General features: G+C 45.3%; 3 protein-coding genes across 6 annotated transcripts in view; 1 reads left to right on the plus strand and 2 right to left on the minus strand.

The window, feature by feature from the left end:
- The window catches only part of EIF2AK1 (eukaryotic translation initiation factor 2 alpha kinase 1), a 28,644-nt gene extending 12,642 nt beyond the window's left edge, over positions 1–16,002 (plus strand). Inside the window, exons 8-15 of one of the 2 annotated variants that reach the window (XM_014856007.3) lie at positions 230–290; positions 619–943; positions 2,178–2,289; positions 5,576–5,676; positions 11,166–11,277; positions 11,513–11,595; positions 12,615–12,848; positions 14,952–16,002. In XM_014856007.3, the coding sequence (XP_014711493.1) occupies positions 230–290; positions 619–943; positions 2,178–2,289; positions 5,576–5,676; positions 11,166–11,277; positions 11,513–11,595; positions 12,615–12,848; positions 14,952–15,089 (1,166 nt within the window). In that variant the 3' untranslated portion in view covers positions 15,090–16,002. The remainder of the gene's footprint in view (positions 1–229; positions 291–618; positions 944–2,177; positions 2,290–5,575; positions 5,677–11,165; positions 11,278–11,512; positions 11,596–12,614; positions 12,849–14,951) is intronic. The other variant, XM_014856008.3, reaches the window with a different exon arrangement.
- Positions 6,228–10,283, minus strand: ANKRD61 (ankyrin repeat domain 61). Its single transcript, XM_014856009.3, has 3 exons — positions 9,933–10,283; positions 8,911–9,008; positions 6,228–7,316 (listed from the first exon to the last, which is right to left on the minus strand). Exons 1-3 carry the CDS (start codon positions 10,146–10,148, stop codon positions 6,371–6,373), a joined length of 1,260 nt encoding a protein of 419 aa, XP_014711495.1. The 5' UTR covers positions 10,149–10,283; the 3' UTR covers positions 6,228–6,370.
- AIMP2 (aminoacyl tRNA synthetase complex interacting multifunctional protein 2) lies at positions 15,998–23,540 on the minus strand. Of its 3 annotated transcripts, none has more exons than XM_014856014.3 (4): positions 23,409–23,540; positions 19,443–19,649; positions 17,381–17,612; positions 15,998–16,522 (listed from the first exon to the last, which is right to left on the minus strand). In XM_014856014.3, the coding sequence occupies exons 1-4, from the start codon at positions 23,421–23,423 to the stop codon at positions 16,098–16,100; spliced, it is 879 nt and encodes a 292-aa protein (XP_014711500.1). In that variant the 5' UTR covers positions 23,424–23,540; the 3' UTR covers positions 15,998–16,097. The 3 variants fall into 3 exon arrangements, with proteins under 3 accessions (XP_014711500.1, XP_044602249.1, XP_070340284.1); XM_044746314.2 differs by having other exon boundaries at positions 23,289–23,423; XM_070484183.1 differs by lacking the exon at positions 23,409–23,540 and adding an exon at positions 21,101–21,267.
- Between the last annotated feature and the right edge of the window lie 33 nt (positions 23,541–23,573).

Here is a 23,573-nt window from a genome sequence, read left to right on the forward strand (position 1 = left end):
TGCCCTACAGAAAGTCTGCTGACCCCTGCTGTAGTGGAACAGCTCTGTTTCTGGGAGTTCCTAAAATGTGCCAGTCATTGGAGTAAGCTGCTTGTGTTGTATTTTGCCAGAAAGTCATGACATTTTAGACCTGAGGTCTCATTTAGTATTATTGGTGTATTTTAGCTCTGCCTTTAACTATAAATTAGAAAACTGGGCTTCTTGAAGATTTTCTATGGTTTTTGTTCAGCAGATAGGATTTCTCTTCAGTTGCCATCCCTGGAAGTGATCTCTGACCGGGAGGACGAGAGGTATGTGGACTGCTGTGTGCATTCTACACACAGAACATTACCCGCTGTCACCTGCATTGGGTTGATTGCCTTCGCTTTTTGCTACTAGCTGCCCAGGAGTGTTTTAGACTTTCTTTTTGCTTATTTTCATTACAAAGTGTTAAATTATTTCTTCCTCTTAGATATTTTCTGTCAGTGTTTTACATAAATGTTGCTGCTAGACAGATTCGATGCCATTTTTTTCAGGAGTTTACCAGCGAGATTCATAGAAACCTGAAGGAACTGTTGAGTTACTCTGGATCTTTTTTCATATTGATTTTTATCTTTACTGTTTTTTTTTTCCCTCCAGAGATCAGTATGATGTTAAAAATGATGAAAGTAACGGCTCATCCATTATCTTCGCCGAGTTCACCCCAGAAAAAGAAAAATCCTTTGGAGAATCTGGCGTGGAAAATCAGAATAACAGATTGGTGAACTACACCAGCAATTTAATCACAAGAGACAGTGAATTTGAATTATCCAGTGAGCTCCAAGGAAATGGCTTGGCTGATTTGTCTTCAAGATCCATTCTTGAGCATCAGCTGCCCCCTAGGCATAATTCAGACTTAGAAGAGAATTTCACGTCCACTGAGGAATCTTCTGAAGGAAAGTTAAACTTGTTGGGGCAGACAGAGGTAGAGTACTTCCCACAGCCTGCTGATGTAATGTTTCCCCATGATGATCATATAAAGGACTGTGATTAGCTGTGGCCTTCCCTCTTCCTCCGCCGACTGCCCACCTTGCACTCCTCCCTCTCTGCTTCTGCCCTGTGTTCACTCTCTTCCTCCCACCATGTTCCCTCCTGACATCCAGCCCTTGTATTTCGTCATCCCACCTTCAATTAGTTGACGCCCCCAAATCCTCTTCTGGCCTCCCTGTCTGGTCAGTTCCCCCTCTGGGTATTCCCGTATGTGTACCCCGGAGTCGGAAGCATTGTTCACAGTCTATTTCTGATGGACATTAGCATCATGCTGTAAAAATGTATTTATGCAGAAAGATTTCCTCTGTTGTGGAGCATGGCTTTAGGAGAGTGTCCTGGTAGGATCACCAAGCCAGTTTTCTGCATGCTCTGGCTGAAGGTTACGCTGATAGGCTGGTGAGGCTCCACGTACTGTCACCAGCATTGAGTATTAGTATTAAAAAGACGTGAACATTAACAGGGTCTACATGTGATCTGTCCAGTTGGGATTATAAAGATATGCCTTCTACATATGCGCACACAGAATTAATTCTTCTTGTTCAGGAATGTGTGGCTCTGTGAGGGTGTTTTTATGTGAAGCATAAACTTTGAACAGATTCACCTGAGTACCAAGGAGCTGAGTCTGAGGGATTTTTAGTCAGAATTGTTTCATTTCTCTGATGAAATGTGGAAAATTCTCCTGAATGCCTAAATGAGTGGGCTCCAGTGAGCTTCATTTTTGCTTACCTTCGCCTTGAGCAAGTTACTCGTGTGTGCAGTGTGAAGCCAGCCAAAGTGTGTATATACTTTGGGGTACACATAAAGTAGTAGAATACTGTACAGCCATTCTTTGATACTTTATCTGAGCTGTCAAAACTGTTTACGTCGTGAGCAGACCCGACAGTTTCAGGCCCAGTGGCTCAGTGTCACATTTGAGAGCTCCTGCCGTTTGACACCTGCCTCACCCCAGCTGGGCCCACCCCTGGCCCCCTGGATCATGACACACCATTTTGTATATGGCTTTACTTCTCTGTCTCCCTCCCTAGACTTTGGGCTTCTTGGGCAGGCCTGTGTCTATCGTCTCTGTCCTCAGCCCCTAGCCCTATGCTTGGCCTAGAGTGAGCATTTGTTGACTAAATGCATAATGTGAGCAAATCGTGCAGTCGGGAGCCAGCGGTGTGTCCCCCCAGGTGCAGTACCATCTCATGCTGCACATCCAGATGCAGCTGTGTGAGCTCTCGCTGTGGGACTGGATCGCCGAGAGGAACAGGCGCGGCCGAGAGTGTGTGGACGAATCTGCTTGTAAGTACCGCGTGGGTCTGCGAGCACTGGGCTGGGAGATGAGGATGGAGTTAGAGCTGCCTTCTGCCTCCAGCTGCTTTGGAGTGGGGAAAAATTCACTTCTTCTAAACCAAAGAAACAGTTAGCTTATTTCAACATAGGTATTTGGAAGTTAATTTTCTCTGTGATGGATCGTAGTTTGTTGGTTTAAGTTGTGCTATGCTAGAATTTAGGTTAATGATTTGGGGACTGTAAAAAATTTTTTAAGGAAAAAACTTACGTGCTTGTTCTGTTTTATTTTTTTAACTTGAAAATGTGGTACTCTTACCAAAAAAACCAGAACACCTTTAAAGAAACCCTTATAGAAGGGTATGTGGTGTGAAACTTGTCTCCGTCAAGATGCAGGTGTGCCTCCCTCCCTGCAGTTATATATCCTCTGGAAATCCTCTGTTAGGTTAATATTTTTGAATTATAACACTGGTTCTCAGCTTAGGCTGCACATTGGAATCACCTGGGGAACTTTTAAAATAAATGTTGTCAATAAATGAGAAGAACTTTACAGTAGGGAAACCTGACAGACACCACCTCAGCCAGTGATCAAGGCCAACCTTGACAGTGCGAAGTTGTGTTGATAGGTGTGCCCTTGATAAGGTGTGGCGAGAAGGGCACTGTATCTCTGTGGGCTTCCTCCCAGAAACCCATGTCCCAGCCCTATCCTGAGAGAGCGTCAGACACTTCCCAGCTGAGGGACGATCTGCAGAATCCCTGCCCGGTGCCTCTCAGAACTGTCAAGGTCATCGTAAACAGAAGTCTGAGAGCTGTCACAGACCTGAGGAACCTCAGGAGACAGGACACCTGAATGTAATGTGGTGTCCTGGGTGGAATCCTCGAAGAGAAAAAGGACCGTAGGTAAAAACCAGGGAAATCTGAATAAGCCGTGGACTGTGTCAGTATTGGCGTGTTAGCTGTGACCGACGTCCCATGCTAAGTCAGATGTTAATGATAGGGAAAACGGGGTGTGGGGTCAGTGGGAACTGTCTGTACTGTCTTCTCAATTTTTCTGTAAATCTAAGACGGTTCTAAAAAATAAAGTCTGTTTTTTAAAAAGGGCATTGTCTAGGACCACACCAGTCATTTTTTATATAATTGGTTTAGGATAGGGCGTAGCCTTTGGTATCTTTTTTAAAGTTCTCTTGATAATTCTAATGTGTAGCCAAAGTTGAAATTCACTGTATTAGATTATCAAAATAGGGGACACAAGTGACCTGTTTTTAAATAAAGGCTAAACTAAATATCCGTCGTTAGTCATTTGCTTTTCACTTCTGATGATACTATATCCCTTTATTTGATCTAAAATGTAGGTCTGTTAACCTACTCAAAATCTTAGACTAGCTTCCAGTGGAGTCAGAAACGTAACATCGCCCTCCAGTGGCTTCTTGACGCCCCTCTGTTTACCGTGTAATCAGGACGTGCCAGGCTTTGCTCAGTTCCGTCGTGGCAGGTGTGTGGGGACTTTTCAGTGCCCTGGGAAGGGCACTGCTGCTCTGCCTGCTGCGTGGGCATTGTAGTGCTCTGTGCCGATGTCTTTATGGCAAGGAGGCTGGTTTACTGCAGTCCTGCATGCAGTCAGTCTTTAAACTTCCTTTTGCCCAATGAGTCCCTAATGAAGGACGGGCTGAGAGCTCTGATTTAAACCATCCGGTACAATAAGCCTGTCAAAGCAGTGAAGGCAAGATATGTATGATACTGCTAGCACGATGTGTATTTTTCTTGTAAAAATATTTTGAGAAGTTTTAACTTTGTAGTATGCTAGCTCTGTGTATAGCTCTCCATCAATTACGTTTTTATGTTAGTCGTTCCCAGCAAGCCCCTGAGTGATCGGCTGCCTTTGAATACTGGCTCTAGTCCTGACTGGCTATAAGGTTTTGGGCAGGTTAGGGAACTGGTCTCAGTCTTTTTCCTCACCTGTTAAATGTGGGTCGTCCCCATTTTGTGGGGCTGTTGTGAGGATTCGAGCCGGCAGTGTGAGGGAGGTAGCACTGGGCGAGTGGAAACTGTTCTCTCTGGGTCCGGTCCGCGTGTGATTACCGAAGCCTCTAACAGTTGCCCCCCACTGGGGTGTGTTAGGTATGTTAAATTGAGAACCACATTAGACACAGACCAAAGGAGGGTAGTTCTGAATAGTTGTGAAAATCAAAAAGCCCTTCTTGCATTTCTACCCAGACAGGAGGTTAGTCACTTCAGTGTGAAGGGGCGTCATAGTGGAGGTGCTGGTAGTGGAGCCATTGTTTTTACACACACACAAACACACAGACACACACACACAGACACACACACACAGTTTTCTGTTTTCTCAAGTACTTGAGATCTCTAAGTTATAAGCTAGATAGTGTGGAAGGAGAGTGTGGAGCCAGCCCTGATGGTGTCTAGCTGTTAATTTTGGTGCTGTCTGCTTCGGCGGCCCAGGTTCGGTTCCCAGTTGCAGAACTATACCACTCATCTGTTAGCAGCCGTGCTGTGGCAGCGGCTCGTATAGAAGGACTTACAGCTAGAATGTACAACTATGTACTGTGGCTTTGGGGAGGAAAAAAAAAGAGAGTGGATTAGGTTTGAGCTGTAGGCTCATTCAAGGAGGAGAAGGGAACATGGAGTGTTCTTGTGCTTGAAGGTAAACAATAGGTTTATGATTTAAAATGACTGAATAGAGAAGAGCTACCAAGTTCTTATTATATTACTAAGCTTACTTGGCTGGAAAACTCTAGGATTATTTTTGTTCATCAGTTTTTGTTTGTTGTAGTCCTACAAAATCTCTCCACTCTCTAAATTCACATGTTCTCACATTAATGGACGAAATAATTGATTTATTCCCCCCCGCCATTTGTCAGTAAATTATATTTCATTTGTCAGTAAATTATAGTCCGTTGTTTGTAATAATGTCTTTAATCCACAGTGGCCAGGTTTTAGATTTATTAGCATTAAACCGCAGGATGTGAAGGGTTGAAGGGGACGTAAACAACATCTGATTGTTTACAAAGTAATTAATACAGGGGCTCTGAGTGAAGCGAGATGTCCTCACTTTCTGGTGACACAAAGTCCATCACCTGTTGGGTGCCAGTTTGTGATTGTTTCTTTGCTAGCTGAGGAGCCCTCCCTGCTAATTTTTAGTCTGAAACCATTTTGGACTGTTAACTTTGTTGAAAATCGGAATGTTATGTTAAACTTAATGCGTTCAACATTTAGATGTTAATGTAATGAGTAAAAAAAATTAGAGAAATAAAACTTTTTTTTTTTTTTTTTTTACTTCAAGGTCCTTATGTTATGGCCAGTGTTGCAACGAAAATTTTTCAACAATTGGTGGAAGGTGTATTTTACATACATAACATGGGAATTGTACACAGAGACCTGAAGGTAAGGGGAGGCTAAATGCTGTTCTCAGGGTTGACTTGGCGCGGGTTCATTGACTCAAATGAGATTATGTGCCTTAGTTCATTACCTTAGGAGCTTATCATTACTTTTATATAAGACGTCATTCCATAGGTCCAGAAGGTGAAAACTTTAGATTGAGTTTAAAGGCAGTAATCTGTGAGCATTTGGAAATTCTCTGTTTTTCAGGTAGTAAGTATGCTCTGAGTACTAACATAACTGATGATGCTAAATGTATTTAATGCTGACAGAAATACTCATGTATTATTTCACCAGTGAGGTAAAATCGGTTTCAGTAATTATCCGTCTTAAAGGAAATTTAACATGGGAAATTTTTTTCTGCTGTTTTAAAAATCCATAATGACTATTTGAATTTTTATTCTCTATCCAGACTACCCAGAAAGAGAGAAAATATATTTACCTTTTTGGCTGAGAGTTTTAAATTAATTTGCTTACTTTTTGGGCAAAAATTAAATTATGGGAAATGCATTTAAAAGAATATTTAGGAACAAAAAGTTAATAGGCAAATCATTTTATTTTTCAAAAGAGATTTAAGAACCAATAGTTTGTACATTTGGGATGTATAAAGCAATGGGTTAAGTGTTTTCTGGGTGCATGTCTAACCAGAAAATGCGATTTGAGTTACTGAAACTCCATGGCACGGTGAAACTTCGAGATCTTATTTCAAGAGGTAAGCTAAGTCATAATAACCATAGACAGAATTCCATATCTTCCCTGGGAGAAGTTGCTTCACGTGTTGTTTGTATTTCTCGCCATAGATATTTCTGATGTTTCTTTTACAGATGTCCTCTAGGGATAAGGGTTTTTGTGATAACTTTATTAGGGTTTCCCTTAAGAGGTGGAATTCTGGGAGCATGATTCCCGCGGGTAGAGTTCCTTGGTTGTTGGTCAGTCTCAGAGGGTAAGAGCGGTAAAGTAGCCTGGCCAGAAGCACCGTGTCTCTTGTATTGGAGCTGCGCTGAAGGTACATATAGATCGGAGATTCCCCGTTTCTTGTTAAGATGTTGACATTTGCTTCAAATTCGAGCAAGAGGTTGATTATTGCCTCTCTGCCTCCAAAACATGCCTCGTGCATCGCGGTTTGACCTTCGTGGTCTTGGGCGTTTACTTTGGCTCCGTGGATCAGCAGCAGGCGGATGCAGCTCACGCCCGCGGCCAGCAGTCGGCCAGCTTTCCCTGACGCGGTACACACCGCCAGCTTAAGGGCCGTGTTCCCCGTGGAAGACACGGCACAGTTCACGTTGGCTCCACAGGCGATCAGCGTTTCCATCATCTCCTTGTTCAGTATGTCTGCAGCCATGTGAAGGGGCGTCATGCTGGATTCATTAATAGCATTGACATGGGCACCATTTTGGGCTAAAATGGAGAGGACTGGATAGGTCCCATATATTATGGCCAGGTGGAGGGGTGAATGTTTGTTGCTGTTGTCTACTTGTGCGTTCACCTGAGCTCCGTGTTCACACAGAATGCGGAGACACCTTACGGCGTTGTTCTGAATGTCTGTCAGGATCCTTTGGATCCTGTTCCCCGGTTTTGTCCACGTGGTAGAAGTGATGGGCCAGTGCAGGAGCATCAGGTGAAGTGCCGTGAGGCCTCTTGTGTCCCTGGAACCAGAGGTATTGATCGCAGGTTACTGCAAATTCACAGTGGGAATGGCTCTACTCGAAGAGTTAGTGCTACAGAAGGCAACGTTTATTTAAAGTAATGCCCCGTAATGACTTGAAAGAAGTGTTTGAAAATCTGCACTGCTGTTAATTTCTCAGGATATCACAGCATTTTAGGGGGACAGGGTGGTATGTGTCACAGCATGGAGGGGCCCAGCTTCCTCCAGCAGCTGTCTCCATGTTGGTACTCCTGCTGGGGCTGCGACCTCCTCAAGGCTCTATCTTAGTGATTTCTGCACCCCAGCGCCTCGCACGGTGCTGTGCTGAGGCAGCAGCCGTTCAGTAAAATCGTGAGGACTTGAGTGTGATCTGGTGTTAGCAGAGAAGTGAACCACACCTCGGTGCTTAGTGGCTCCTGTCTGCTCGTCTGCCTGGCGTTTTCACCTGCGTGTGTCGGGAGAATGGAGGACAGGGCGTGAAGCTGGAGAGCCGCTGTCACTGTGGAGTTAGTGACACCACAGCTGCTTCATTCCCTGCTCCAGCCCAGGTGGAACGAGCGTTTTACAACCTGGCGCTTGTCTACTCCTTTCCTGAAACCTCTCAGGATTGCCTCCAAAATTCCTTTATGTTGGCAGAGAAAAGGGAACCTATGACAAACATCCGACTGCTCCACCGGAATGAGAGATGGTTTCAGTCCCCGTGTTTATTTAGTATGAGGCCCTGCGCTAGGGCTGTGGTGAAGCAGCAGGCAGGCCCTACCTGTGCAGAGCTGACAGTCTAGCATGGAAGACAGTAAACATATTTAAACAGCTGAGGAAATATGGCAAGTGGGCAAAGTCCTAGGGAGGTGTGACAGCCTCACCCGGGGACAGCCTGCGGTTTGAAGGGTGGGAAAGGGTGCGCTGAGAATCCCCTGAGGAGGAGGGGCCGACGTGGTGATGGCCATCGTGGAAAGACTGAGAGGACCTGCAAAGCTGGGGTGGGGTGCGCCGTGTGGCGCAGGGGGCGGGTGAGAGCAAGACAGGTCGGCTGGGCTCTTGGGAGCGTGGTTAAGGATTTGGGCTTAACTTTCTTTTAATGTGGTGGGGGCAAGAAGTTGTGTTATTTTTACGCCATGTGATTCTTTCGTTCATTCAGGTACTGTGTGTTGGGCACTTACTAAATGTCAGGCCTTGGGTTAGGTGGTGAAGATACATTGGTGAGCAAGATAAACTTCTCTTTCATGAAGCGTACTTTCCAGTGGAGGGACATAAATAAGAAAATCCGTTGCCTCTTTGCATTTTCTTGTTTTTCACACCTAACGTAGGTTGTTAACCTCCCTGTGGGCTGTGACGAGGACTTCGTGCATTTTCTATGCCGCCATTGCTGTGCGCTTAATACTCAGGATGCTGTATATGGGCTGACTGGTTTGTGTTCCTGCATTATTTCCAGTTTTTCAGTTTCTCATCTAGTCAGTAAAGAAATGAGTTCGTTCAAACATGATAATTTGTAGTCCATAACCCGTCAAGAATGGATGAGTCCAGACAGGACTGGAAAAAGGAACATCTAAGTCATGCCTATCATTTGCAAATGGTGGCCTGTCGAGTTACCTTACCTTACTTCCGGGTCAGCGCCGTGTTCTAACAAGCAAAGCAAACTCTGTGCCTTGCGGTATTCGGCAGCCAGGTGAATGGGGACAATGGACTGCATCTGCTTCAGGGGAAGAAACCAGTACACATTACAAGGAGCCCTGGGTCGTTAGAAATAGTAATGGTGTTAGCTTGCTATTTCAAAGGAAACAAGTGTGTTTAGTATCTCATTGGTTCCGTATTTTTCTGGTATATGCATTGAAATTTTCCTTTTCTTTTGCGTGTTTTAAATGACCCCAAACCGGTGAATTACATATTCTAAAACCTGTGTATTATATAAATGCAAATTTGTCAAGGCAACAGAAATAACTTACTGAAGCTTTGAAAGTGGATTCTTGTGAAGAGCTCGTAGTGTTAAAATTAATGGTAATTGCTGTCAAGTCACTTAGTTCTTTAGTTAATCCACAGGGTGATTGACAAGAGGTTTGTGTTTTTTAAAGCTTTGCCAAAGTCATAGTATCAGTAGTAAAACCTGCCTTTTCAGGGTTTCAAAGATAAAGCAGCATATGTTCTGTCTATGATTAGCAGAGCTGTTTATGCCAGTTCTTCAAATATATATATATAAGTAGTGGCTTTACAGCATGACTGCGAGATAAGGGAAGAGGGTGGGGTAAAGGAGAGAGTGACTTTTTGAAAACAATTTTAGTTATAAAGGTGCTAATCGTTGCATAAAAATTCAGAAAATGGAAAAGGAGAAAAAAAATTTCATCACGTGGAAGTAATCACCGTTGGTTTATTTGAGAAGATGACATTAATGTTCTTCCAACCAAATGAGCTCAGACTGATTGCTCGCATCCGTTTGTGTGTGATAACTGAGAGGGGGACCCTGCAGACTCAGGGCACTGCTCTGGATGGCAAGTGTGCTTGAGATGTGCTGCCGAGCCTCGGGCCTGGTGGGGGCCAGTGAGGTTCGATCAGTTCCCGAGAATGAGGTGGTGTTCCTTCCGAGGCATCACGTCTTTTTTAAAAGCGAGCAAAGAGCGGGTACCTGGCTCAGAAGTAATCTGTAGCTGGAGGAGTTGGCCAGAATGGTCATGGGCTGGTTGACAGGGTGGCTTCTTAGAAGCCCCTGGATCGCGGTGCAGTCTTCCCTCATGATGGCTTCGTAGAGTTTGCTGTGCAGCGCCGCACATGGGTCTTCTTCCGGCGACTGGCCACTGTCCGCCACCTGCTTCCTGCTGCCTCTCCTGGGTATGTTACCCATGAGAAGAGCTTCAGAGTGAGGACTTATGAGTTCAGGGGCAACCTGTTACGGAATCAGCCAGTTTCAGTGTCTTTATGATTCCTTCAGTCCAGTTCTAGAACTATTCTAGAATTGTCGAGAATTGTATCCGTGAACACGATGCATTTTTATATTAGAGCCAGACTTTTTCAGACTTTGCTCCTGTATCATGTAGTGCCAAGTGTAAGCACGGCTTTTAGGATGTTCTACTCAAGCACAAAAACTCACCCAGATTATCTTAATTAACGCACAAGATCATTTCTGTTTTCTCTTCCCATTCAGCTATAGTTTAAAAAAGCTAACAAAGCTAAAACAGAGGAATTTATACATTAAAATTAGTACATTTAAAGTAAGAAACCCCAGCTTCTAACCTGAATATTTTTTAGTTTTTAGTGGGATCCCCTCCTCCCCCCAACACAGGTGCCCTTTTTCGCTGGCATAGGAGTAGTTCCATTGGGAGATGTTTAGGGTCTGTGATGGTTGCTTAAACAGAGCTAAATGTATACCTCTGTAGTGTGACCTGGTCGTTCCCAACCCTGGCTAACGTAGAAGAATCATCTGGGAGCTTTTAAAAATTAGCAAAATTTTTTTTTATTAAAAAAAGAAAAAGTCTTTGACTTGTTAGAAGGAACAGGAGTTTTTAAAAGCTTGTAGGGTGATTCCGATGTCCAGTCAGGGTGGAGGAGCATTTGTGTACAAGCATGCTCTACGTTAGTGGTTCTCAAACGTGGAATAAACTGGGGCCTTTAAAATAATGCTGATGTCTGCGTCCACCCCCAGGAATTCCAGCTTAAGTTAGGTCTGGGGAGTGGCTTGGACATTGAGATCTTTCAAAGCTCCCCCAGTCATTCTAATGTGTGGCTGAGTTTGAGAACCACTGCTCTCATTTTTAATTTTTGAGGGGCTACTTGCTCCCGAGTTGAAAACTCTTGACAGCCACATTTTTTTACTGTTTGTTTTAAGAACATGAAGGAATCCATTTGTTCTGTTTGTTTCCAGCCCAGAAATATTTTCCTTCACGGCCCTGATCAGCAAGTGAAAATTGGAGACTTCGGTTTGGCCTGTACCGACATCATACAGAACACAGACTGGACCAACAGAAATGGGAAGAGTAAGTTTTCTTGGGTTGCTGGGTGTTTTTTTTTTTTTTGCATGAAGGAAAAAGAGACACAGTTGAACATGTCAGTATTTAAAGAGAATCATAAAGACTTCATAGCGAAGGTAAGATAAAGACAAAAAGCAATTGACGTTTCCTTGGGAGCCGCCGTGCCCGTCAGAGTCGGCGTTCTTTGACGTGGACAGTGTTAACACCGCAGGGTTTAATATTTGGCTTTTCAAATTTGTAGGAACACCCACACATACTTCCAGAGTGGGCACTTGTCTGTACGCTTCACCCGAACAGTTGGAAGGATCCGAGTACGACGCCAAGGTAGCATTTGTTGCTTTTTCCCCTTTTCCTGGACTTACTCTGCGGTCATAAGTAACAAAAAGTACCAAATGTGGGGTGGAAGTTGCAGTGTAGAGGTGTTTTTGGAGGTAACTGAGAATGATAGGGTATCTATTTCATCGAACTGCCACGATAGGAAGCCTCACTTTTCATCTGAATCTGACTGCATTTTTACTGTTTCTAAATCTGTGGGTGTCACAACTTCTTTTTGAAATGAGCTTTTTAAAATGTCACTGTACCTCAGGAAGCTAGAATTCATAGAAGCCTGTTTTCAGCCTTTCATTCTCCTGTTTTCAAGCTTAGGTAAATAAACGCCACAGGGAAGTATGACACTTGAATTTTCAACCCACGCTGTTTCTTGAAGAAATGTTCAAATAAATCCTTTTCTCCAAATAACAGCCTAATAAATTTTCTTCCTTTCGATGACTCATTCAGCTTTTTAGTGTTTGGGAAAGAACTGCCACAAAAAAGACCGTGGCTGCTCCTAACATCCTATCTAGTAAAGACTCCTAAAAAATATATTTTTAGGGAAAGTAACACAGATTTTGTTAAACTTTACCAAGAATGTTTAACTCTGAGTGGAGGCAGAGATGAGAGTTGAGTAGGCCCCAGGGACACTGGCACCGGCTCACACGTCAGCTCCCTTCTCTCTCAGTCTGCGCCAGGCTTGGATCTTCAAGGAGTGGTGGAGACCGTTGTGTGGTAGTGACCGCTGTGGGTGGTGGCACTATTCCTGCCCCTCACCTGGCCATCAGTCCTTTGTGCCCGTGCATGCCTCTTTTTAGTGTTAAAGAGATGGCGATTGTGACAGCACCTGTCACCTCTCAGTGCAGAAGATCTAGCTGGGAGACACTTGCCTCTCTGAAGGATGAGCCAGCCCGCTTTTCCCTCTGTTGTCGAGACTGTAAATTGTCCTTTCTTAGGGACGGTGCACTGACTTGGAGCTGCTATTCTCACTTTGTATTTCACTGCTGAATTACCCTTTCCCCGTGTTTTTCCAGTCAGATATGTATAGCTTGGGTGTCATCCTGCTAGAGCTCTTCCAGCCATTTGGAACCGAAATGGAGCGAGCAGAAGTTTTAACAGGTTTAAGAACTGGTCAGATACCTGAATCCCTCGGTAAAAGGTGTCCCGTACAAGCCAAGTACATCCAACACTTAACGAGAAAGAACTCGTCCCAGAGACCGTCTGCTCATCAGCTGCTGCAGAGTGAACTTTTCCAAAATTCCGGAAACGTATGTACATTTTTTTAATGCTGGGGAAAATATGAAGCTTAAAATAGAACTCGATTAAATTGTGGATCATATTTCATGAAGAACAGTTGAGCTTAGAATAAGGTTTATGGAAACAATGTATTAAACGCATCCTCAAAGTTCCCAGTAGCACTTGTTTTCGTAGCCCGAGGAAGCAAGATGACCGCTGCCACCTGTCTACTCTAGAAATTGCAATTACAGGCTTCACTTTCTAGCCTCATCTTGCTAAGTCAGAAGGTTTTATTTTTCCTTTCCAACCATGGTATATAACCTTTTAAAAATTATTATAATGTACCTACTAGTAAAAAGGAACACATACCAAAGGGTAAAGACAGCAGTAAATCTCAGGCAGTTGGAAGGACGGTGCAGGGACCGCCTTAGCCTTCTGCCATCTGTTAGCAGTCAAGTGTGTGATTCAGTCCCGTGATCTGGTGCTGCCCCAGGGCACCCCGTTCTCTTCCTCCTTCCTGACACACAGTTAGAGTGCCAAGTATAGTTTCTAGTCTGCATATACTGGAAAGATGACTCATTCATTCTGTTCCTCTACAAACTTTTAAGATTTACCAAAGCTAGATTCACAGATATATTCACAGATTCTCTAGTGCTTTGCTACTCCAAGTGTGGTCCTTGGACCAGCAGCATCAGTATTACCTGGGAGCTTGTTAGAAATGCAGGATCTTGGGCTCTAGCTGACATACTGAGTCAGAATCTGCATTTTAACAGGATCCCCTAGTGGTTTACAGACACAGTGTTTGAGCAGCATGGCATTAATGCTGTGGTTCTCAAAGTGTAGTTTCCAGACGAGCGGTATTAAATCACTGGGTACTTGATAAAATTCTCAGGTCCGTTCCTTTCCCCCGACCTGTTAAAAGAGAAATTCTGGGGAGAAAAGGGGCAGTCACTTGAGCGTTAACAAACCCTCAGTGATTCTGATGCACACTAATTTGGGAATCATTTGTAGTAACTGTTTAGTTGATTTATCTTCTGTTTAAGCCTTATTAATTTGAAATAAAACAGTGAGTTTTACTAGCTTGAATGGTAAACAGGTGTAATATGTTTCGAGTTTTTGAAAATAGCAGATGTATTTGAAAATAAATTTATTTCCCTGTATGTAGTGGATTTTCTAACTCCCAGTTAAGATGGCTATTAGAGACCATAGTTATTTGGTATTTATGATAAGGATTTCTTCTGTCTTGTAAATGTTTTTATAAAATAGCCTATACACACCTCTGCAGATAAAATTTGTATATGGAGGCAGTCCTTGACTTGTACGTTAGTGCAGGACTGTAAAAATGACCATGCAGAGCTCAGACCATGCAAAGGGATCTTAATAATTAATGGGAGAAGTTCCAATTGTTCCATGAAGCTTTAAAAATGTTTGTCAAAACAACGGAATTCCCGGGGCCGGCCTGGTGGCATAGTGGTTAAGTTCGCATGCTCTGCTTTGGTGGCCTGGAGTTTGCAGTTTCAGATCCTGGGTGCAGACCTACACACTGCTCATCAAGCCATGCTGTGGTGGCGTCCCATATACAAAATAGAGGAAGATTGGCACAGATGTTAGCTCAGGGACAATCTTCCTCACCAAAAAAAAAATACACACACACACACATATATAATGAAACTCTCTTATTGTTACAGAAATATGTGGACATGAAAAAATTGTAAAACTATTATTTATTTAGTGCACTAGAATTGAGAAAGTTTTTTTTTTTTAAGATTGGCACCTGAGCTAACTGTTGCCAATCTTTTTTTTTTTGTTTTTCCCTGCTTTATCTCCCCAAAACCCCCCAGCACACAGTTGTATATCTTAGTTGCAGGTCCTTCTAGTTGTGGCACGTGGGACGCCACTTCAACATGGCCTGATGAGCGGTGCCACGTCGGTGCCCAGGATCTGAACTGGAGAAACCCTGGGCCACCATAGCGGAGCGCGCGAACTTAACCACTCGGCCACGGGGCCGGCCCCCGAGAATTAAACTATTTTAAGAGTAGTTTGATCTGTGCCTGCCTTCCTCTTGTGTAACTCAGGATATTTTCAAAGACTCAAAAATAGCCATTTTAGTGGAGCTTAAAATTTTCTCTTTGCAGGTTAATCTCAACCTGCAGATGAAGATACTAGAGCAAGAAAAAGAAATCGAAGAACTGAGGAAGCAGATCAGCCTCCTTTCTCGGGACAAAGGGGTTAAGGGTGACACGCAGCCTGGGGGCGTGCCCATCCAGCCTTAATCAGGCTCTATAAATGTGAAAGTGGACTTTAAAACTCTCAGCTAGTCAACTGGAATGTAAATTTTCAATCTTTATTAGGGTCTATAGATGGTGTAATACTTAGTTATAATTAGTAAGCCTGTACAAGACTTCTTAAAATGAACTTGTAAAAGTACCCCCAAACTGCTTTTTCCTTAAGTAGCTCTTTTATGACCTAGCATTTTGAACTTAAGACTCTAAACTGAGCCTGTTCTGCTCGTTCCCTTCTCCCATCCCACAAGCTCCTGTCCCGGATTTCTTACTTTAATATTACAGTCCACCCGGTCTCTGAAACGAAAGATTTGGACAGCATCCTCGTTTCTTCCTTCTCCTTTGAGCTCTGCCTGTTGGCCACCAAGTCCTCCTCCAGGAGGCTGCTCTGTAGAAATCTCAGCACGCTCCCCACCCCATCGCTGCCCAGGCCAGGTCTGCACGCTAGCTGGACTGTTCCAGTTTTGACAGGTGCCACTCTTTCTCCCTCTTTCACACTGCTGCCCGAGTGAATTACTGGAAAGACGACCGATCAGTTCCCTCTCTGGCTCCGAGATGAAACTGCAACTTCCTGGTGCAGTGTACATTACACAAGCTACTCTTTTCTCTTCACCGTCAACTTAGCATCATTTCAAAACTATGCCCTTTCAAAACTTTGTATTTCTTGCCCCAAAGTGATCTCAAGTAGCTTGGCTCCGGGCGGTCCTGCCCCTGCCCTGTTCCCATGGTGTGGCTCTTTCTCCTTTCCTCCAGCACTCCACTCCTTGGCAGCCAGCATTCCTCAGAGGCAACCAAATGAAATATGCATTTTCGTATCCCCAAAAGTGCCTGCCACATAGCTGGCAGTTGTCATGGCATACTACACGCGATGGCGGATTTTAAATAAAATGAAAACCACAAATTATATGATGCTTTTATTGATGCTTGCCATCTGGCCTAAATAAAGACTTTGATTTCAGTATGAGTTCCTTTACCAGCAGGGGTGAAACACCACCACTCTTAAAAGCTAAACCCTTTAAAATCAGTTACTGAAAGTCCCTTAAGGAGCCTGAGGGCGGTGTTGAAAGGGGCCAGGTTCTCACAGGCCCTCATCCACTTCTCCACGTTGGCCGGCGCCATCCCGCTGCAGCCTCCAGTCTGCTGGAGCACAGACCAGAGCACGACGTCGGCCACGGTGAGTTCATTCCCCACGAGCCAGGGGCTCTTCCCGAGAGCAGAGTTCATGGAGCGGAACACAGCGGCTTTTTCTTTACTGCTTCCCTCTTTGAGCTGAAGAATAGCTATATCTACCCAGCTGTCTATGAGGGTTAAATTGACAGCATTATGCTTCTGGCCAAACAGAGAGAACAAGAACCGTGCGATGTTCCCTTCTCCTTCAATGGGACACATCGTTTGGACACTGAACTTCATCTGAGTCTTCGGCACTGAAAGGAAAAAACCCCCCAAGTAACGTCAATGAGAAGTACTTGGACAACGTGGAAAGGGGCTTCGCTAATAACATGAACTGGTGGCAAGGGAAAGTGTATTTTCAAGAAGAAAATCACAGTTTTAGTCTGCCTCCAAAAGATGTAATATTCAAGAAAGTTTAAACTGTGTGTTTGAAGAGTGTCAACTTATGTTAATCATTTCTGGTCTCTGATTATGACAACTTTCACGCTAGAAGGGACCTCAGACCATCTACTGCAACCCCTGTGCCTAAGGACTTGGAGGATGAGGAGTGGAAGCCAGGAGTCCTGCCTCCCAGCCCGGGCCTCCTCCTGCCTCACAATCGCTCCATTAATGTGCAGCTGAGGGCCGCTAAGGCCTTAGAGGACGAACGACATTAACTCACTTCCGTCTGTGTGAACGTAAGCAGGAGAGGCACACAGCAGTGGGATCATGAATAAATGCTATCCCGCCATCCTCTTATGGCCATTTGAAAAGATAACGTCAATGTCCCTGGAATGACAGGTTTTGCAATGTGAGGGCAAGATGGCCACGATGGCCATTACTCCCCTGCTCTGGCTGGAGAGACAGGATCCCCCCTAAAACTGTGCTCTCAGTCAGAGACCCTCACCTTCTTAGGGGAAGGAGGGCCTTTTGGGTCAAGATTCATCTGCACCCCTCTTCTGGAACTACCCCCCGAGCTTCCTAGACTTTTAGATCATTTGACCCGACCAAGGTGGCTGAAGAGTCTGTATGTATAGGACATCACTGGCCTGGCCCCCTGCTGCCACTTAGTAAAATCAACGGGCACGTCTCATGACAGAGTACACAGGTCTCACCCAGGCCCCTCTACTTACCGTTCTTCCAAATGAGAGTAAAACCCAGCTGATACTCGTGACGGGGCTGTTTTCTAGTCTGCTCTCCAAAGCACTTGAGAAGGTTTTCCGGCACGCTCTTGAGCGCTGAATGCGTGTGCACGGTGGACAGGACCCTGTAGTGGTCACAGAGCAGCTGGTGCAGCACAAGCAGGGAGAGGGGCGGGGAGGCAGGGTTTGCATTGATGACGATGTCTTTCAGCGCCCCGTAATCCTGGGGGAGCAGACCCAAACAGGAAATAACAAAAACAGCAATTCGTGGGTAACTGCACCAGGTGCTATCCTTAGACCCCCCCCAACCGGGGTTATCTGATTGAATCCACAACTCCCATGGGAGTTGGCACTGCTGTTCTCCCGCCTCACAGCTGAGTCCTGGGAGGTAAGTCGCTATCCAGGGTTACCCTGCCCTTACACAGTAAGCAGGGGAGCGGGGATATGAGCCGATTCCAACCCCTGACCCCTGGACTGCTGCCTCCCAACAAAAAAGTTGATTTTACTGTCAAATCAGTAAAATAACCTATTAGGAATGAGATTTCTATTTGTCCCTAAGTTAAAAAAAAATCACACACGCAGTTACTCCATTTACCAAATCTTTAACACGTGACAGGATACAGTTTCTATGTCACTTTGTTTCACTGAGTTGTGTGTCAATGAGGAGTCCCTTGAAAAAGGGTCTTGGCTCAGTTATCATTGGTGATGGGAGGTGGGAAGAGTCTAAAAAAATGTGTTAACTGAAGGGCCAAAACATACTGCCTTTTTAGATGCAGACTTTATCTCTATCCATTCACTCTTTTTTTTTCTTTTGGCTGAGGAAGAGTTGCCCTGAGCTAACATCTGTGCTAATCTTCCACTGTTTTGTATGTGGGTGGCCGCCACAGCAGAGTGTGCTGAACTTAACTACTAGGCCACGGGGCCGGCCCCTCTATACCTTCACTCTTAATAATGAATCAACTCATACAATGAAGGCCAAATTCCTTGGCTTTCTGTACGCAGCCTGCCATAATCTGGGCTCTAGTCTTGCTACTCCTGACCGATGCCCTTCGCACTGAGGTATAATGAATGCTCTGCGATTCTCTGAACGTGTGGCATTACTTGATGCTGTGCCTACTGAGGTATGGAAATTCATCTTAAGCACCATGTGCCCTGGGAGGCCTTCCCAGCACCCTGAGACAGGCACAACTGTGCGTGATCAACTAGATGGGCTTCCTAGGGGTCTCACTGGGTCCTGGGTGCATGCAAACATGTACCAGATGATGAAGGAATGCGTGAGTGCCCAGGTACCGAGGTTACCAAGAACTGAGCCCTCGCAGAGACACTGCAATACCGCCTCCACTTTGTAGGTCTTTAGTACTTTCTATCAATTCCAGAGGAGGGTACTGGCAGGGATTCTTGAGACAAACTCTTTTGCACCCTCAAATAAAAACCACTTTGTTAATAAGACATTCTTCTTTGCATAGCAGATTGGGCCCTAAATTAGATGAAGCCTGCAGAGTGATCATTAAAGGTGGCTGATGCAACTTAATTTTAACACAGCAAAACACGTCAAACCCGTCTGAAATCTGAGACCAACTGGCTTTTAGTGATATGTTTCGGAAGGACTGGTGGAACTTTTGTCCCTGGGCAGGCTACTCTCAGAGTCAGGGTTGACTGCTGAATCTGAGAAGCACTGAGCAAACAAGCTAAGGTCTGTTTGTCCAGGGCGCGGAGGCTGCTGGAAGGACGCCCAGCATTCTTGGGCCTGTGTCACACGCTGCCTGGAATGGCGGGACGCTGTAACTCTTGACTGCCTTCTCTGCCTGTGGGTCCTCCCTGCTCTGCACTGGGTCTGAGAAGTCATGAAGCGGCTTTAAAGCTTGCTTTGGCTTCACTCATAGCTCATCAATCTGTTCTGTGCAAAGGTACAAGCATTTAGAGGAGAAAAAAGATGCTCTTTGCACCGCCTTTGGAAACTAGAAAACCAAGGCTATGATGAGGCTAGCAGAGTTTTCTGACACGAGTAACAACCTAGCGTGCTGGTGTTCTTTAGCTTTCCAAATGCACTGACCTTTCCCAGCACGGAATTTAGGTCCAGTGCGTTGGTCGATAAAACCGTGGGCTCGTCAGCCTGGATTATGTTGGTTACGTCCAGGTCCGCGTCCGGTGTCTGAATCATCTTGGAGAGACCATCAACTGCAGCTTTCAGTTCGTACAGACGTTTTAAAATATCATCTTGGCGGGACTCAAGAGCTTGAAGAGACGGGTCAGACGCCTCCTAAACAAACCAACAACAAAGTGTTCATTTCCTCTAACAAATGGGAGAATTATGTGAGATCTGTCCTTCCTCTGTTTAAATCTGATCACTTGTCTTCTACTAATTCCATGAATTCATCAAACTTCCCACCTTTTCAAAGAAGACATAAAATACAGAATCATCTCATTTTTTCCACAGCCCAAAAGGTCCTACAAATCAATCCTCAAACGCTTTAAAACCAATAAAAACATGACTGAAAGCCACTTGGAAATAGTATGACTCCTATTCAAGTAATTTAGTCTAGGAACAGAGAAGGAGAGAAAATGAGCGCAAACTGTTTTTTCATTCATAATATCAAACTAGTTCAAAATACAGCGCTTAAAAGTGGAAAAAGTTGGAGGGGGCAGTGAGAATGTAATCAATAACTTAAAAGGAGAGCACATATAGATTAAAAAAAGGTGTCCTTTGGCTTGGAAGCATGTCCATGGGGTCAAACGATCAATTCCCCAAATCATTCTCAAGGCAGTACTGACTCTCATACCTTAGAATCATCTAGAACTTCTTCACTGCTGAAATGTATAACTTCCTGAGTAGGGAATGCTTACATCCTTCATTCACTGAATCTTTGCATCTTTCTGGCCTAGTAGTGACTGGTACATATTAAGTTGCCAATTATATAATGTAAATAATATTTATATAATAAATCTCAAATCTCTGTGGACTTCCTTTAAAAGGCAGTAACAAGAAACCTCTGAATAAAACACACTGTACAACCTACTTTCAGACTCATGAGCCTCCACAATAGATAATCCATTTTGAGTTGAGAGAATAAATACATAAAGCATGAGTAAAATGCTCCTGTCTAGACAGAAAAGTCAAGAATATGACAATGACCTTGAATTTATTATAAACATGCACTCACGATACAATGTGAGTATAGGAGAAGAACTTGTTTACATTTGTGTGCAGCTAAGTTTAAAGCTTTTACGAGCACCTGTTCCTGCCCTCTCACGCAGATCCGATTCATCACCAGGTGCTGTCAGTTTTCTGGAATCCACTGGGTTCTAAGTGTGCCTCCACTGTCCCTGCCGAAGTCCAAGACACCGTTATTCACCTGGCCTACTTCCACTGGTCACCTTGCGGCCATTCTGGTCCACCCCTCCAACCCATCCCGATGATGGCAGCCAGAGACGAAACAAACACAGATGCGGTCACTCCTCCCTCGTGCTAACCTCTAAGGCTCTTAGGTTAAAAAGCAAAGCCCCTAGCCTGGTTTGGTAAGTAGCTTGTATGACTGGTCCTCTGGCTGCCTCCTCTCACATACTTCTTCCCCTTACAGCTCTGTGCTGTCACCACGCTGTCCTCTGCGTTCCTAAAACACACTAAGCCTCCACCTGCCACAGGACCTTTATTCATTCCGTTCCATCGGCAACACTCCGCCCTCTTCTCTCGTCTGGCTAACCCCTACTTACCCTAGAGCTGAATCACCGCTTTCTCACCTCTCCTCTCCTGCTGCTCACGTTTAAGACCAAACAGCAAAAAAAGGTAAGATGACTGAGCTCTGGGTGGAGCAAAGAAGACGACTTCAGCATGCCGATAAAATAATCAGGGGCTGACCGGAAATAAGTCTGAATGCAAGATGGGTGGGAGGTGGTGCCACCACCTGGCTAACAGCCTCACGTGACTCAATGACAGCCCTCCTGAGCGAGACGTCCAATCTCTTTAACCAGCCTGTATTTGCTCATTGTTTGTGCACAGCCTTGCTCATTTCTACAAGTGGCAGCAGGGTCCCTGCCCAACCAGGGGCGAAGAATCACCTGCCGGACTCAAAACCCCAGTCAACACGCCGTGAAGAACGCCTGAAACACACACTGCGTATGTCACGCGGTCTGCGCCTGAAAGCTCTGGCTCAGCTTGATCTAGCCCCTCTCCAACTGCGGGACGAGGAAATGCTCCAGATCTGCTTGACCTGTTATACCTTTTAACGCTGGCCTGTTCTTTTCCTGGCTCAGGCTAGACTGTGACTTGGCATATTGTGTTTATCCACTTGTTTTATTTTATATGTATTTAGAAGCAGTGTATTCTTTGTGTTGCTCTCATTTACCCTGGATATGCTGCACTTCTCATTATCTGTTCACATTGTTGTCGTCTCCTAGAGAAGTGGGACTGGGTGTCTTCTAAGACAGAAGTTCACAGTTAAAAGCCCAAAGGAAGTTAGGCAGCAGACTAAAAAAAAAAAAAGGAGTTGGTCTCAAATGAGATGCGACACTCTCCACTCTTGGTTTTTATTACGGTTCCATGGGACTGGCCAGTTGAGTGAGGGGCACTGGACCACGCCTCCATGGGAGTCTCTAGTTGAAGGGGCACTGGACTATGCCTGCTATTCTCGTCTTAGCTCTGCAATGAGACAACAGTTGTGTCACTTGGTTTCAAACCAATCTAAGCACCTCTCTTCCAATCCAGGCAGAAAGCTATTAAGATAAAGTGAAGGATGACACGAAATGGGAAAACAGACCATGGAAGTTACCCACTCACTCATCTTCAGTCAGAATGGACAGAAGGTTTCTCCTGCTGGACACTTTAAGACGTGTATTTGCAATCAATAAAAAAGTGAAAAGTTTGAGCAGGTACTTCACAACAGAGGCAATCAAAATGACCACCAAACATGAAGAGGTGCTCACCTGACTCAGAAGTCTGGGAAATCTAAAACTATATTAGGATCCCAGTGTAAAGTAAAGTAAAGTGGAGAATGCAAGCATCAGGAATTCGTATATACTGCTGGTGAGAGCAGAAACCAGTATAACCACTTTGGAAAGCAATGTATTTAGAAAATTGCAGACAGACCTGCCCACTGAGCCAGCCAATCCCATCGCTTAGTATCTACCCTATGCCTACTCATGTACAAGAATACTCACGGCAGAATTATTCATACCACCCTACAATGGAAAACCAGTTGATGGCCATGAGCCGGGGGATGGACAAATCCGTGGGTACAGTCATGCGAAGGAAGAGCAAGACAGAGGAGAGGACGAACACTTCGTTGTTAGACCAACAAAGCGATTCTTAAAATCACAAAGCACGCCCAGACCCAACAGGACACGAACTGCATGCATCCACTGACATCAAGACCACATGGTTTGGGATGCATACTTAGGTGGCAAAATAAGAGGGAAAAGCAGGACATCATGACCACGGAAATCAGGACTTTGGGGGGGAGGGGATGGACTACGAGTGAGGCGCTGACATGTGTCAATCAGGGTGGGGATGACAGTGGGGTTCGTTATATAATTCCTTAAATTGTGCATTTACGTGTTATCTACTTTTCTTGGGAGGGAAATTTCCTAAGAAAACAGTTTAAATAGCCATAAGCGAAATTAAAATAGATACAAGATGGATAAGTAGATAAAAGTTAGGGTCACTCGAACTGGCGGGCGCGTGAAGCCGGGGCAGGTGGCCAGGCCGGCCCCCACGCCTTGTCCGAGCCAGATCGGGTCCCATGGTCCGGGCTTGGAGGGACCCCGACCTCTAGTCCTCCAAATCCACGGGCCGGGCCAAGGCGCCTGAGCATTGGGCGGGGGGGGAGGGGGGGGCGCCGCGCGCGCAGCCATGGCGCCTGCGCACTAGACGGGTGGGGGACGGGGTGGGGCCGCGCGCTCCTACCTGCACGTGGCACACGTCCGGCGCTGGGCCGCCGGTCCTGCCGTGCACGTTGGGGAGCCGGTACATGCAGGTGGGAAGCTCTACCCGGAGAGATGCGCTGCCTTCGTGATAGGGCTTTACCTGGTACATCGGCATCTTGGGAACCAAAGGAGGCAAGGTGGCGGGTGAGGGACACGAACGTTCAGAAACCGTCCAAGGCCACGACAGACAGCGACGACCGCCTTTCCGACCCAGCTGCGGGCGTTCGGGAAAGCGCAGACCGTGTGCTCTAATTGGCCCGGGCTG

This window comes from Equus asinus, chromosome 14 (genome assembly GCF_041296235.1).
Source record: "Equus asinus isolate D_3611 breed Donkey chromosome 14, EquAss-T2T_v2, whole genome shotgun sequence".
NCBI classification, from domain to species: domain Eukaryota; kingdom Metazoa; phylum Chordata; class Mammalia; order Perissodactyla; family Equidae; genus Equus; species Equus asinus.

Coding starts and splice junctions, on each gene's coding strand:
- ANKRD61 (XM_014856009.3), bottom strand. CDS start 10,148: ATGGGTAACATACCCAGGAGAGGCAGCAGGAAGCAGGTGGCGGACAGT. Junction 9,009..9,932: donor ACAGATTACTTCTGAGCCAG/GTACCCGCTCTT, acceptor CTTCCCCTGAAG/CAGATGCAGTCCATTGTCCC. Junction 7,317..8,910: donor GGCGCTGACCCGGAAGTAAG/GTAAGGTAACTC, acceptor CTCTGGTTCCAG/GGACACAAGAGGCCTCACGG.
- AIMP2 (XM_044746314.2), bottom strand. CDS start 23,423: ATGCCGATGTACCAGGTAAAGCCCTATCACGAAGGCAGCGCATCTCTC. Junction 19,650..23,288: donor CGGACGTGTGCCACGTGCAG/GTAGGAGCGCGC, acceptor TGGTTTGTTTAG/GAGGCGTCTGACCCGTCTCT. Junction 17,613..19,442: donor TAAATTCCGTGCTGGGAAAG/GTCAGTGCATTT, acceptor CTGCTCCCCCAG/GATTACGGGGCGCTGAAAGA.